This window comes from Arachis ipaensis, chromosome B3 (genome assembly GCF_059453495.1).
Source record: "Arachis ipaensis isolate K30076 ecotype BB chromosome B3, ASM5945349v1, whole genome shotgun sequence".
NCBI classification, from domain to species: Eukaryota; Viridiplantae; Streptophyta; class Magnoliopsida; order Fabales; family Fabaceae; genus Arachis; species Arachis ipaensis.
Genome location: NC_142438.1, coordinates 38,037,570 through 38,053,121, shown reverse-complemented (window position 1 = coordinate 38,053,121; position 15,552 = coordinate 38,037,570). Strand labels below are relative to the sequence as shown.

The following is a 15,552-nucleotide window of genomic DNA, read 5'->3' as shown; positions in this document are numbered from 1 at the left end:
GATTATAAAATTTTTTTGAAAAAGTCAATCTAAATTTTCGAAATTTATGAGTGAAAAAGGGAAAGATATTTTTTGATTTTTGAATTTTTAATGATGAAAGAGAAAAACACAAAAATGACCCAAAACATGAAAATTTTGGATCAAAACACAGGATGCATGCAAGAACACTATGAATGTCAAGATGAACACCAAGAACACTTTGAAGATCATGATGAACATCAAGAACATATTTTTGAAAAATTTTTTATGTAAAGAAAACATGCAAGACTCCAAACTTAGAAATCTTTAATGCATGGACACTATGAATGCAAAAATGCATATGAAAAACAATAAAAGATACAAAACAAGAAAACATCAAGATCAAACAAGAAGACTTACCAAGAACAACTTGAAGATCATGAAGAACACTATGAATGCATGGATTTTTCGAAAAAATTAATGCATAAATTTTAAAAACATGCAATTGACACCAAACTTAAAAATTGACTCAAGACTCAAACAAGAAACACAAAATATTTTTGGTTTTTATGATTTTATGATTTTTTTTGTATTTTCTTTTAATTTTTTTCGAAAAACATATGGAAAATAAAAATAAGAAATCCAAAATCTTTAAGAAGAATTCCAGGAATCTTTCAATATTAGCCCAAAGCTCCAATCCAAGGATTAGGTATGGCTTAATAGCCAGCCAAGCTTTAGAAGATACAAATCAGTCATACAATAACAAATTTGATTAGTAACAACTAGCTTGCTCTTGTAATGATGACTTGGAAGCCTCAGTCCAAATGAATTTGGACATGGCTTTACAGCCAGCCAGGCTTCAACATGCTTCATGAAACTCTAGAATTCATTCTTAAAAATTTAGAATAATTTTCGAAAACAGATGAGAAATTTTTGAAAGATTTTTGTTTTTTTTATTTTTTTTTATTTTTTGAAAAATTTTTGAAAATAAAACAAAAAGAAAATTACCTAATCTGAACAACAACATGAACCGTCAGTTGTCCAAACTCAAATAATCCCCGGCAACGGCGCCAAAAACTTGGTGCACGAAATTGTGATCCCTGGTAATGGCTCCAAGAACTTGGTGCTCTAATCTTAGTTCATGATTTGTCACAACTTTGATACAACTAACCAGCAAGTGCACTGGGTCGTCCAAGTAATAAAACCTTACGTGAGTAAGGGTCGATCCCACGGAGATTGTCGGCTTGAAGCAAGCTATGGTCACCTTGTAAATCTCAGTCAGGCGGATATCAAATGGTTATGGAGTTTTCGAATAATAATAATAAATAAACAGAAAATAAAGATAGAAATACTTATGTAATTCATTGGTGAGAATTTCAGATAAGCGTATAGAGATGCTTTCGTTCCTCTGAACCTCTGCTTTCCTGCTGTCTTCATCCAATCATTCCTACTCCTTTCCATGGCAAGCTTTCTGTAAGGCATCACCGTTGTCAATGGCTACATCCCATCCTCTCTGTGAAAAAGGTCCAAATGCTCTGTCACGGCACGGCTAATCATCTGGAGGTTCTCGATCATACTGGAATAGGATTCACCCTCCTTTTGCGTCTGTCACTACGCCCAGCACTCGCGAGTTTGAAGCTCGTCACAGTCATTCAATCCCTGAATCCTACTCGGAATACCACAGACAAGGTTTAGACTTTCCAGATTCTCATGAATGTCGCCATCAATCTAGCTTATACCACGAAGATTCTGATTAAGAGATCCAAAAGAGATTCATTCAATCTAAGGTGGAACGGAAGTGGTTGTCAGGCACGCGTTCGTAGGGGAATGATGATGATTGTCACATTCATCACATTCATATTGAAGTGCGAATGAATATCTTAGAAGTGGAATAAGTTGAATTGAATAGAGAAACAGTAGTACTTTGCATTAATTCATGAGGAACAGCAGAGCTCCACACCTTAATCTATGGAGTGTAGGAACTCTACCGTTGAAAATACATAAGTGATGAAGGTTCAGGCATGGCCGAGAGGCCAGCCCCCAAACATGATCAATATGATCTAAAGATGAACTAAAAATCATAAGATGTCTAAAAGACTAGTAAAAAGTTCTATTTATACTAAACTAGTTACTAGGGTTTACAAAAATAAGTAATTGATGCATAAATCCACTTCCGGGGCCCACTTGGTGTGTGCTTGGGCTGAGCTTTAGCTTTCCACGTGCAGAGACTTCTTTTGGAGTTGAACGCCAGGTTGTAACGTGTTTCTGGCGTTCAACTCTGGCTCGTGACGTGTTTCTGGCGTTTAACTCCAGACTGCAGCGTAGAACTGGCGTTTAACGCCATTTTGCGTCATCTAAAATCGACCAAAGTATAAACTATTATATATTTCTGGAAAGCTCTGGATGTCTACTTTCCAACGCAATTGAAAGTGTGCCATTTTGAGTTCTGTAGCTCCAGAAAATCTACTTTGAGTGCAGAGAGGTCAGAATCCAACAGCATCAGCAGTCCTTCTTCAACCTCTGAATCTGATTTTTGCTCAAGTCCCTCAATTTCAGCCAAAAAATACCTAAAATCACAGAAAAATACACAAACTCATAGTAAAGTCGAGAAATGTGAATTTAACAGAAAAACTAATAAAAACATCCCTAAAAGTAACTAGATCCTACTAAAAACATACTAAAAACAATGTCAAAAAGCGTATAAATTATCCGCTCATCAAGCACCAATGATTTGGGCCAAGTTATGTGCCTGTGATGTTTCTATTTTAAGGATATACTTGGGCTAGTAAATCCGAGGGGTGCTTTATCACCCGATAACTTGTCCAACTAGACCGGGATTATCGATTAAAAGTCCGCCTAAAGAGTAGCCTTAAGATAAAACATTAAGAAGTCCAAAGAGGTTCTGGACATCAATATCTAGATCAAAACCATCATTACGTGCTTGTGGTGTGACTGTATCAAGGAGAGACTTGGATAATTAGAGTGTCGTATCACCTGGTAACTTAGGCCAACTAGCCCGTGATTATCGATTGAAAGTCTATTAAGAGTTGCCTTGTGACAAAATACTAAGAGTCAAAAGCCCGTGAAGATCTTTTCCCTAACCCAAATAAAAAATAAATTGCCTTCAAGTCATACAAATTCAAAAGAATTTTCATAATACAATTCGAATTTGAAAATTCCTAAATCATAGTATGCAAGATTGATGAAGGATAAGAGAAGGTGAATGTAACCACAAGAACTATCATAAATCCAACTTTTGTTTTTAATCTTAAAAGATTTTCAAATCTTTTTCATTAAGCTAAACTTTATTTATCTTTCTTTTTGCTTGAGAACAAGCAAAGTTTTAAGTTTGGTGTCGTGATGACAAGTCATCTTAAGCAATTTTTAAAGTTCTTTTTCATTTACTTTCTTAGGTTTTAATCAAATTTATTATGTTTTCTAAAAAAATTTAATAAATAATCAAATATTTGGAGTTAGGATAGTTTTTATATGTTTTCAAGAGTTTTTGGCCTAAAAACAAGCAAGAATTAAAGCTTTTTCACAAAAAAAAAAACACAAGTACAGAAAAAGCATGGCGTAAGAAAGAGAAAGCATGCCCTAAGGAACAAGGAAATGGACCAAGCTCCACGCCTAGCGGACAAGGAAGCACGCTTGGCGGAAGATCCCCACGCCCGGCGGAAAGGCACCCATGCACAGCGGCCTCTTCTCATGCCTGGCAAACCTCCTCGCAACCTTTCCTCATGCCCCGCAGACCTGCCTCCTCTGGAGGTGTGTTTTTGGGCTTTTTGCTCAACTTTCTCTAATACAAGCCCGACTTAAAGTTAATTACAACTCTCAGAAAGGAACAATTAAGTCCTAAGCTTAATTATCCACATCATTAGAAGCCTTAATCACTTTCGAAATATTGAAGACTCTAGAAGTTTAGTTATTAATTCTTTCTAGAAACATAAGAGATTTGGTTGTTAGGATTTGATTTGAATTATGGATTTGAATTTGAAATTAAAGTCAGTAAGTAGTTATCATATCTTTCTCTCCGAGAGATAATATTATGATAGTTTGAATTTGAATTCTTGAATTTAGGATATAAATAAGTGAACTTTGTTCACAAAAAACGATTTCGTTCCTCATCATATCTTCTTATTATTTTTCTTTCATTTTTTCATGGGTAACTAATCCTCTATCAAAGGGACTAGGAGCTTTGTTTATGTTTTCTGTGGGTTATTAATTTACGTTTATTTTATTTTGAAGTCTTGTATTGATCTATTTCATGATTGAGTTATTCTTTTTTCCATTCGGATTAATATCATCAAAAGATATGCTAATCCCCTTTGAATTCTTTTATTATAATTGAAAATTTTGATATTTGAATTATAATTTGAAAACTCTTTCACATGACTCTTTGAATTCGGCTAGGAGTAATGGTTCAATTAGTGTGTGACACATACATGATTTTCAGTCACTCTAATTTTGAATAAGTGACATATAATTCGAATTAGAACAATTTTTAAAAATTGTGTTTTTCTTTTAAAGATTTAACTGAATAGGACTAGTTTGAATATGTGACATTTAATTTGACCTAAGGACTACTTTTAAATCTCATTAGAAAACTAAATCAGTTTTGTGCATAATCTCTTGATTAATTAATTGACGACTAATTAATGCTCGAGAAACTGAGGAACCAAAGAATTGGAAATCAGTTATTAAAGATTTGTCGTAAAAGATCTTTTCAAACTTTAAGATAAGTAAACAAGGTTTGATTTTTCTAAAAGTATAAACATCTCCAAAGTCCATGACTCTTACTATCACTCTCTTCTCTCAAATCAACATTCAAGTTCTCTATCCGTAAGCATTCGAGCATTCAAGCACTCAAGGTTCTCAAGCTCTAAGCAAAACACAATCTTTCCCTCTTCAATCCAGATTCTTTCAATCTAATTAGGTATTTAATCTAATATTTTCTTGCTCAATCCTTTAATTCTCGTGGAAATGATATCCACTCATTGTGATATTACTTGAGCGATCCGTTGCACTTGTCGATATCCGTAAACTTTAATTTTCGCTCATCATATTTTAATTCGAAAAGCAGATAAGACTCCTCTAAAAAAGTGGACTGGAGCTAGAACTTATAAATTTTAATGTCAAAATTAATTTTGAAAATTATGGAATAATAAAATTCTTGCATTAATGATAATCAAATGTACAAACAGATGTTTAATGAAACCAAAGATGAAAATAAAATCAACACAAGAGTAATTAAAACAGGCTGGAAAGAAGAAAAAATGTTTAAACATAAATATAATTATGAACAAAACTAATAATCGAATCAAAGAAATGAATGGAAAAGGAAATAAACAAGAAGTAAACAAACATTAACTGATTCCTAACATTCACATGCGCTTGATTTTATGATCTTTCATTGCATCAGTATGATTAAAAATTTTGCAGAGCTTTAATGTGACTTTGTGGTGTTGAATAGAAGTCCCTTGGCAATCTCTTGCTTCTCCTATTTATAAAGAGAAAATATTTGTTTTGCTAAACTTTTTCTAACAGTTATCAACCTTCCCCACGTTCTTACTTTACTTACTCACCAAGGTCAACTTTTCATGTTCCTACCACACCTTGAGAGTCAAGTAATAGTCACCCACGTTTGTAGCAATTAGATAAATTTTTTGAAATACGTATATCCTTTTCTTCTTAACTCCCCTCAATTGCAGGGTAGAGCTAGACTAATTATTTAGGGGCATATTTAATTTCTAATGATAAATTTTAAATAAAACTAAATATATAATTTCGATCAAATATTTTATGAATATATATATTCAATACTCTTATAAAAAGATATACTACTCTTAATATTTAGGGTAGTATTTAATATTCAATTAAATAAAAGATATACTACTCTTATCTTTATTGACATGTATATTCAATACTCTTATATTGCACAACTTTTTTTTACAAAATAGCAAAATAATCTTATAAGTAAATAAGAATTCATATCATGAATAAAGTAAGACAACAATATATATAAGTTATTACTTATCGCTTACAATTTTATAATATAAAAAGATTATTTGATATTTTTTTATTTTTAAAATTATCTATTATTGAAATTTATGTCAAAAATAGCTGTTAATTTTTTTTTTATGTAGATAACCAAATATAAGTCTGATGAATTTCATCTTTTTGATTTGGAGAAAAATTCTAAATCATTGGTTGCATTCTAGAGTTTCTTTCCAAATGAAAATATCCAATAGATGAGAAAAAAGTTATAGATGCTTTGAGCTATTCAATGAAAAATTTGAAGTAATAAAATTTGATAATTCTCAAATGTTAGAGTAGTAATAGTAAAAGTATCTTCATTTCTTTGATATCTCTTTTTTTTTTATAAATATATCAATGGTTTTAAACTTACCTATAATTCAAGTGGCCAAATAAATTTCTATTATTAAAAATGTACTTAGTAAAAAGTGTAAATTATAATCTATAATCTTTATGAATATAAAAATTATATTTCGATTTAAAATAAGATATTTAATATTTAGAACAATAATACTAGTATTGTAACATTAATAATACAAAATTTTAATTAAATAGTTAAATAACAAAAAAAAAAAAAAAACTAAATAAACAAAATAACGTATCATTACATACAAACATAACAAATAGTAGTAAACTAAGTAAATAATCAAATATATAAAAAATATAAACAAACAATCAAGCAACACTAATAGAAAAATAAATTAATTTATTTAAATCAAGAAAAAAAATTAAAGTATACTTTATCTATTTTATTATTTATTTATATATAATGTGTGACCATGTATTTTAATTGTTGGTTTAATAGTTCTTTAATAATTTTCTTGTAGTAGAAAGAAGAATAGAAAAGGAACATTTCTTATAAAAGAAAAATAGGGATCACTTGTTGAATTAGAATTTTTTTTAATCTGTAAAAAAAAAGTCAAAATCTCAAAAAGTAAAAGATAAAAAAAATTAAAGAGGCAAAGAAAAAGAATAGAAAACATTACCTAATGTGGTGCTACAAAAGTGAAAGTGCTTCTTTGAGTAGATAAGCGAGTGCATTGGGAAGAGAATAAAATTTATATTTTATTTTTTAAATAAGTTAGACTACAATATTTTCTTAATACAATACAAAAATATTTGAGTTTTTTTTATGGGTTTATACTAAATTATTAATGGATTGTATTTATAATTTAAAAAGGAGATTAATTTTTTTTTCTGAAAAAAGAAGACTGTAATATAATTTAAGAAAAATTATCTCTATAAAAAATTATTTTTTTTAACAAAAATTATAATTTGGGGGGAGACATTGTCCCCTTCCTTAGTGAGAGTCTCCGCCCGTGTTCACTTGGTCAAATTCCTATCTTGTCCATTATTTACAAGACTAAACGATTCAGTATCAAAATATTCGGTAAATACCTTTACCAAAATAATTCCTAGAATTCTTTACAGAACATCACATTCTTTCAACATTTGATATCAAATAATCAAATAATACCACATACTTTACCCGCACTTTTTAACAAAGCTTTTCTCGTGAAAAGCTTTTAACATTAATTTTATCTAAAACTCAAATGAGTTTCTTAAAATAAAGTATTATAATTTTTAACACACTCCACGAGTTATAATTAGCGGTACTATACGGGCATACGGCCGATCAACCTTTTCAGCGCATGTTAAAGCCCCACTTGGGGTATATCTATCTGGATTGCAGCTAGAATAATTCTCTCTGCCAGTCCCAAACAAATTAAAATAAAACAAAAATAATGCTCTGGTTCTAGGCATTATGTCACCGACTAAACGATCACTTATTATTGGGTATTTCCATCCATGTAGCAGCATCAGGGAACAAAAACCGTGGTTCAGGGTAATGGTAAATCACGGATTAAAATGTACACAGCTAGATTCCCACAAAAAATGAAATGCTATCTACAGGACAACCCGCTTGAGGCACATCTTTCAGTATAATGTTTTATACATTTCCTCGTGCATTCCTAATGGGGGATAGTAAGTGAAGTATACTTGAGAAATAAAAGGACATTCAAAACCCTATCAACATGGATCCAAGTAGTCTTGCATTTTCCAAATCGTCCATTATGGCAAAAGAACGGGAGCTATTATGTTTGCATGCTTATTGCATAATCCTACCAAAGAGAAACCGTAGTAACAGATTACAAGTAGTAAATCATAGAAACTATACACTTCTTCTCAAGGCTGATCTCATTTTCTACTGTCACACTCGCTCGAGCCATTCCCACGGTCAGACTGGTAAAGCAATTTGACTTAGAGGCTTGATCCGTCTCTGACAATATTCATTTTCAAGTTGTGCCGCTGAAATCTAAAAGAAAATAAAAATATGATGGATCAATGTATAAACAGGTCGAGAAGCTATGCTAATAGAACAAAATTTTAATCCGTACCACTTCTATCTGCTAGGTGTGTAACTGCTTATTGATGTTACAAGTTTGACTTTCCCATATTTGTGCCTCTATTTAAGAAGCATATATATACTTATCCAGGAACGCTGGTTAAAGGGGAATTATATGTACAGTACCAGAATAAAGGGAGTCATAAAAGAAATACGAGGAAATTAAACAGCAGCGTATTATTTAAGTAGATACAACTTTAATACAAATGATCCTCAAAGTATCTAATTAAGAATATGTCATCAATACTTGCAGTTGTCCTATGTAAAACCTAAATTTATTGAAGTCATACCTTGTCTTCCGAAAGTTTTTGAGGCTAGTTGACACTGTACTGAGGAGTATATCCTGTTAGTGTTATGAGAGCATGATCATCAACAGTACCACAAGGCAGGCCCCCATGATGGATACCTGCATTAAGTGATTAACAAAATTAACATAATGAAGATTCAACCGAAATTAGTGCATAAACAGACCACAATTTAGCAAATGCAGATGAAGTAGTTTAAAAGTCGGTACAATTTGAAAATAGCAGTTAAGTACCAGGCAGTAATAACAGTGAAGTAGTTTGGTGTAGTGTTTCACCGGATGTGTTTGTTGGCAAAATCTTAGCTGAAGCACGGTACTCTCTGGAAGAACTAGAAGTTGAAGCGCTTTCCTTGAGCTTCTCATGTCTACAAGGTCGAAATGTTCAAAATAAGATGGCATTAAAAATAACCAAGACTAAAACTAACAGAAATTGTACACGAACGGCATTTGTATGTCAACATACATTTGGTCTTTGGACGAAGAATTTAGATTATTGCATTTCATAATAGGTTTATATTTTTTAGGTCCTCTTCCTTTAAAAATTCTTAATGTCTGATTATTCTGATTTCCATAATTGTCAGGGGATCCAAATTGGTTCGTCTTCATGTATCTCTGGCCCTTGGTTTGGTTCTTCCTTTGTTGTTGATCATTACTCTTCGGAGGACTATTATCCTGAAATTAAAATATCGTAAGGTATGGTAATCATATCTAGCACCGTTCATCATCACAGTCAGGCAATAAAGTATCAGAAAATGTAGAACATTTAGTATGTAGCATGTAACAGAATTTGAAACGAAGATGCAGTAAACTATTATCAATAGTTCCTCACTTTCATGTCTTCAAACTTGTCATGCTTCCACCTCGGTTCATCTGTGCAGTTGTCCCACAATTTTATTCCAGTGACAATGCCCCTGGATGACAGCAATTATTCAAGGGGAATCCATGAACATACATATGCCACATTAAATACCGTTAATGTACTAAAATTAATGCACAATGTAGAATTATGAATTCTCGCTATTGTTTTACGGAGAACAATAAAAAAGGAGAAAAAGAGGGAGGGGGATCAACAAGAAACGAAGATCAAAGGGTTTTTGTTATCTGAGAAAAACACTGCTCAATATTATTTGAAGGCACTGAAAAGATACAATACAAATATATAATTAAATGTTAATGTAACAATATGAGAAAGAAGTTAAGTAGAATTAACATAGCTCTATTACATCTAATGCCATTCCCTACTAGTAGATCTAAACCATCATCAAAATGCATTCATAACAATAATTAGCGTTTCTCTTTAAAGAAATCAAGAAAGATTGAATTTGGTGGAAGAATCTTTGAAAATCTTAACAAGTGCGTTACAGAAACCTTTAAAAGCATGAATAGAAGCATGTGTAAGCATTTGTTTTAAAACTTGAAGCACGAAATCAAGCAGGTAATTGCAGTAATCAGATCGAGCTTGAATTCAGAGTGAAACGGTACAAACAAATTAAAGTATTTGAATAGATCATAAAATCAGAGCATAATCAATAATCGTTAGTGAAAAAGGAGAAAGAATGATGGCAAAAATACCTGCGCGTGCGGTAGCGGCGGCGGGGACTTAGAAAGCGATCGTCGTGCATGTAGAACGAACCATGCGTAGGCACGTAAGCGTCGTCGCGAACAGTAGTCTCCTTCTCTTTCTTCATAGTCACACGATGTAGAGTTTCTTGAAGCTCTTCTTCATCTCCTTGGCTCATTTCTTCGAGCTCTTCTTCGAAAACAACTTTCTCTCCAAGTTCTTGGTACCACTCCGGTGAACCTTCGCCGCCGCCGTCAGATTCATTTGGAGGATGAAGATGAGCAAAGCACGGCCGGCACTTTTCTGTGAGCCCATCGTGGCTGTATTCTTGGTCTTCATCGTCACTTGCTTCAATCCTCCGTGCCATCCACCACGGCGCTGAGACTCCATCGGCGTCGCTCTCATACTCAATCGATTTGGTTTGCTCTGAATCGTCCGCCATAGATCACAGAATGTTGCGATAGAGGTATCTCGAATCCTCTACTCTCTGAGGTTTGTGAGTACGATTTAGGAACAGAGGAAGCGAAGAGGAGCGGGTTAGAAACGTGTGAGAGGGAGGAAGGGAGTGTTGGCGCTGAATGGAGGGAAAACAGAATGTTAGTTGAGCCCGTTGGTTGTGGCCCGCGCCATAACTCATCTGAAAATTATATGGGTCTCGCTCTATTTTTCTAAGAAAATTTGTTTTAAAAGAACCTTAAAGGAGATTTAATTATTAAAAGAGACATATTTTTATTAAAATTATTTAAAAAATTGTTTAATAAAATGAATAATATTATACATTTAATTTTTTTATGAATAAAGTCTAAATAAATTAAATAATAAGATTTAAAAAAATATTAGTCATAATTAATTCTTGTTATATTCGATGAATTTAATTAAATATAATTAACAAAAAAATTTAAATATTCTAATAGAATATTTAATAAAAAAATTATATTTATTTTATTAAAGAGATAAATATATTTGTATATTATTTTTTTATTTATTTCTCTTTTAGAGACATATTTTACTTTAATTGATTTTTTTTCTTCTTTATAACTATGTCTTTATACATCAAATTAATTTCTAAGTCTTATTTTGCTTTCTATTTAAATTTTAGGGAGATGTTAGGGGGACAATGATTTTGGGAACAATATGAACAACGGGCCTTAATAGTTAGCCCAATTAGATTAATAAAATAGGTATACTAATAAACACTCTATTTCTTAAATCCTAATTTTAATTATCTTAACTAATACCATTGTAATCATCCCATCCACTCCCCTTTCTTTGACCAAACAGTCAAAACCTTTCCCCTTCCCTAACTTTCAAACACCCTTCAGGAAAGGAAACGTTAGCCTTTTCTCCCCGCTATTTCGAACGGCATTGACGAAGGAGGACCTTTCCCATTAGCCGCTACTTTTTTTTGTTGCTACCCGTAGTTCATCCTGCCAATCGCCGTACCGAGCATCCGCCAGCGCCTCCATTGCGAAGACCACAAGCAGCAGAGGAGAATCCCTGGCCCCCTCGAGTGGAAGTCGCCCAGAAACCCCAGCGTTGGCCTTTAACCGCAGTTTCCCTGGGTTGTAGCCTTTGCATGTTCGCCTTTGTTGGAGTCATTACCGGGTGCAACAAGAGAAGCCGTGTGGTGTGTTTCTCCTCCAAGATTGAAGGTCAGAGAACCGATAACCGTATATTGAATGTTTATATGTTTACAGTAACTTTTATGTTCTGGCTGCTTAGAAGGGTTTTGTTGCTTTCGGAGATTCCTGGGTCTGTTAGACTTATCCTTTTGTTTGTGAACGTAATGTAGTGGGGAGGAATAATGATACGTACATGTTTACGAGCATCCGGGTTTCCGCGTCTTGTATTTTAACGAGTTACAGTATTTGCCTTTGTTTTGCCTTCGGTTATTAGTAAGTTAGCAATTCTTCTGAGGCACGTGCTATGAATATGTTGCTTTGTGAGTTGTTTAATGAATCTAGATAGGATGGTCAATTTATTCGTTAGCATATGGTTGAAATTTTTTCCCAGGTGTTCGTAACTTGGTTGATGATGTTTAAATTTTTTTTTTTCATTCCAAAACCTCACCTAAGAGGCTGTTAAAATTTAGAAATTGTTAAATACTCTGATTATGAATATTTGATAAAGAAGAGATTTGCTTGAATTGGAATCCTGTTGGTTTATTTAACATAAAAATTGTAAGTATAATTTGGGATAAATTTACTTTTTTCTAGTGTTAGCTAAAAGTGTATTTTAATTCATCCTCAAATGTCCACTTGCATTTTGATCCATTTGATTGGAATGGATATAAGTAAAAGTACTTTTGGCGTTGAATCTAACTGTACAAAGACTATATTTATATGTTGATCAGCATTTTTTGATAACCATCCCAATCAATATTAGGACTTGTTTTGGTGACTTACGTAATTAGAACTTCAATTTTTAATTGCTATGCTTACAAGGATCTTGTTTAACATTTAATTTATTTTTTTTAACTGGCTATGTACTCTTACTCAATCGACTGTGGGGTGTTATGTTGTTGATTTTGAAATGTTTATTTTTTTTTAAATTATAGCATGAATAATAATATCAAATGGTTCATGTTTCCTTGGATTAAGGCAAAGATGTTTGAAATTTGTTGGAGCCTGGCTTAAAATTTTAGTGTTGTTTTCTTTGTCTGTTTCTGGTTCATATGATGGACCGTTAATTTCTATAAATAACGGGTGTTCAATTTTGTAAGAAAGTATGTATTGAAAAAATGTTGCGAAATCTGATTATATTAGGACTTGTTTTGGTGATTTAGGTTCTTAGAATTTCAATTTTTTAAAGCAGCCACGCTTGCAAGGACCTTTTGTAATTTGAATTTTTTTAAAAATGCCTATGTACTCTTACTGCACAAGACTGTGCGTGTTATCCCTTTGTACTCTTACTGCCTATGTACTCTCACTACATTGTAATTCTCATTTTATTCATTAACCCATGTTTAAAAATTTTTCCCAGGTGTTGGCAAGTTGGTTGACAAAGTTAAAAATATTTTTTTTTCATTCCAAAACCTAACCTAAGAGTCTGTCAAAATTTAGAAACTGTTAAATACTCTAATTATGAATATTTGATATAGAAGAGATAGGCTTGAATTGGAATCCTGTTGGTTTATTTTAAGAAAAAATTGAAAGTATAATTTTGGATTTATGGACAATGTTCTAGTATTAGCTAAAAGTGTATTTTACTTAATCCTTACATGTCCACTTGCATTTGATACATTTGATTGGAATGGATGTAAGTGAAAGTATTATTGGCGTTGAGTCTAACCGTGCAAAGACTATATTTACATGTTTGATCAACTTATTTGATAACCATCGCAGTCAATATTAGGTGTTGTTTTGGTGACTTACGTAATTAGAACTTCAAAATTTAATAACTATGCTTCCAAGGAACTTGTTTAACATTTAATTTTTTTTTTTAAATTTCTATGTACTCTTACTGCACACGACTGTAGGGTGTTATGCTGTTGATTTTGATATGTTTCTTTTTTTAAATTATAGCATGGATATTAATATCAGATGGTTAATGGATCTTTGAATTAAGGCAAACATGTTTGAATTTCATTGGAGCCATGCTTGATATTTTAGTTTTTGTTTTCGTTGCGAAAGCTGGGTATATTAGGACTTGTTTTGGTGATTTAGGTACTTAGCAGTTCAATTTTTTAAGTAGCTACGCTTGCAAGGACCTTTTTTAACTTGAATTTTTTCTAAACTGCCTATTTACTCTTACTGCACACGACTCTGGGTGTTAGGCCTTTGTACTCTTACTTCCTATATACTCTCACTATATTTTAATTCTCATTTTATTCATTAACGTATGGTTGAAAATTTTTTCGAGATGTTTACAAGTTGGTTGACAAAGTTAAAAAAAAAAATTTTCATTCCAAAACCTAACTTAAGAGGCTGTCAAAATTTATAAACGGTTAAATACTCTGATTATTTTAAATTTTTATATATAAGAGATAGGCTTGAATTGGAATCCTGTGGGTATATTTTAAGAAAAAATTGAAAGTATAATTTTGGATCTATTGACAATGTTCTAGTATTAGCTAAAAGCGTATTTTACTTAATCCTCACATGTCCACTTGCATTTGATTCATTTTATTGTAATGGATGTAAGTGAAAGTACTATTGGCGTTGAGTCAAACCGTGCAAAGACTCTATTTACATGTTGATCAGCATATTTGATAACCATCGCAATCAATATTAGGTGTTGTTTTAGTGACATACGTAATTAGAACTTCAAATTTAATAACTATACTTCCAAGGACCTTGTTTAACATTTAATTTTTTTTTAAATTGGTATGTACTCTTACTGCACACGATTGTGGGGTGTTATGCTGTTGAATTTGATATGTTTCTTTTTTAAATTATAGCATGGATAGTAATATCAGATGGTTAATGGATCCTTGGATTAAGGAAAACATGTTAGAAATTCGTTGGAGCCATGCTTGATATTTTAGTTTTGTTTTTGTTGTCTGTTTCTGGTTCATTTTATTGATCGTTAATTTCTATAAATTACGGGTGTTCAATTTTGTAAGAAAGGATGAATCCTTGGATTAAAGCAAACATGTTTGAAATTTGATGGAGCTTGTGCTTGATATTTTAGTATTCTTTTCTTTATATCTTTCCTGGTTCATTTGATTCACCTTTAATTTCAATAAGTTATGGATGTTCAATTTTGACGAAAAGATTGATGCAAAAAATGAGATGGCTTTTAGCGGTGGCTTAAGTAGATATGAGTAAGACTGGTTGTAAAAACTATAGTTGCATCATGTATCATGTCTAGGTATGTATGAATATATAATTATCAACCTTGGATATTGTAGAAAATCGTTTTAAAATTTAGATAATACTACATAGTTAGACAGAAACATATTTTGTTTCTTTTTGAAATTTTGCTAAATAATACGAGCAGACTAATATAATATATGAAGGTGAAACAATTTACGTTTTTTAGTTGACCTACAGTAGCTATGAAGGATTTGTTTTCTATTAATAATTTACAGTGTTAATAAAAATAAGTAATTGTTAGCAAGAATTGGATGGGTTCATATTGTAATCGGAAGGCCAAATTTTTAACTCATTATTTTATATGGAGCATGTTATGGCCAATGTCAAACTCTTTGCTGTTTACTTGAATTGCGCAGAACGTTTTGTTGGGCTGCCAGTGATTTCTTTTTTTTTTTTTGTTGGTTGTTTTTTCAATTATAGTAAAATGATAATGTGTGTTATGTATCAAGACTTATGGTTGAATGTTTCC

The 15,552-nt window shown here is 32.1% G+C and overlaps 1 protein-coding gene across 1 annotated transcript; it reads right to left on the bottom strand.

Moving 5' to 3' along the window:
• Nucleotides 1-7,884: 7,884 nt before the first annotated feature.
• LOC107634380 (uncharacterized) lies at nt 7,885-10,893 on the bottom strand. The gene is made up of 6 exons (XM_016337899.3): nt 10,278-10,893; nt 9,535-9,616; nt 9,169-9,377; nt 8,940-9,070; nt 8,692-8,807; nt 7,885-8,311 (listed from the first exon to the last, which is right to left on the bottom strand). Exons 1-5 carry the CDS (start codon nt 10,706-10,708, stop codon nt 8,716-8,718), a joined length of 945 nt encoding a protein of 314 aa, XP_016193385.2. The 5' UTR covers nt 10,709-10,893; the 3' UTR covers nt 7,885-8,311; nt 8,692-8,715.
• Between the last annotated feature and the right edge of the window lie 4,659 nt (nt 10,894-15,552).

Excerpts from the sequence above, each read along its gene's own strand:
- LOC107634380 (XM_016337899.3), bottom strand. The coding sequence starts at position 10,708 with ATGGCGGACGATTCAGAGCAAACCAAATCGATTGAGTATGAGAGCGAC. Across the intron at positions 9,378-9,534 it reads ACAAGTTTGAAGACATGAAA|GATAATAGTCCTCCGAAGAG; the intron begins GTGAGGAACTAT and ends TTTTAATTTCAG. Across the intron at positions 9,071-9,168 it reads TCTTCGTCCAAAGACCAAAT|ACATGAGAAGCTCAAGGAAA; the intron begins GTATGTTGACAT and ends TCGACCTTGTAG.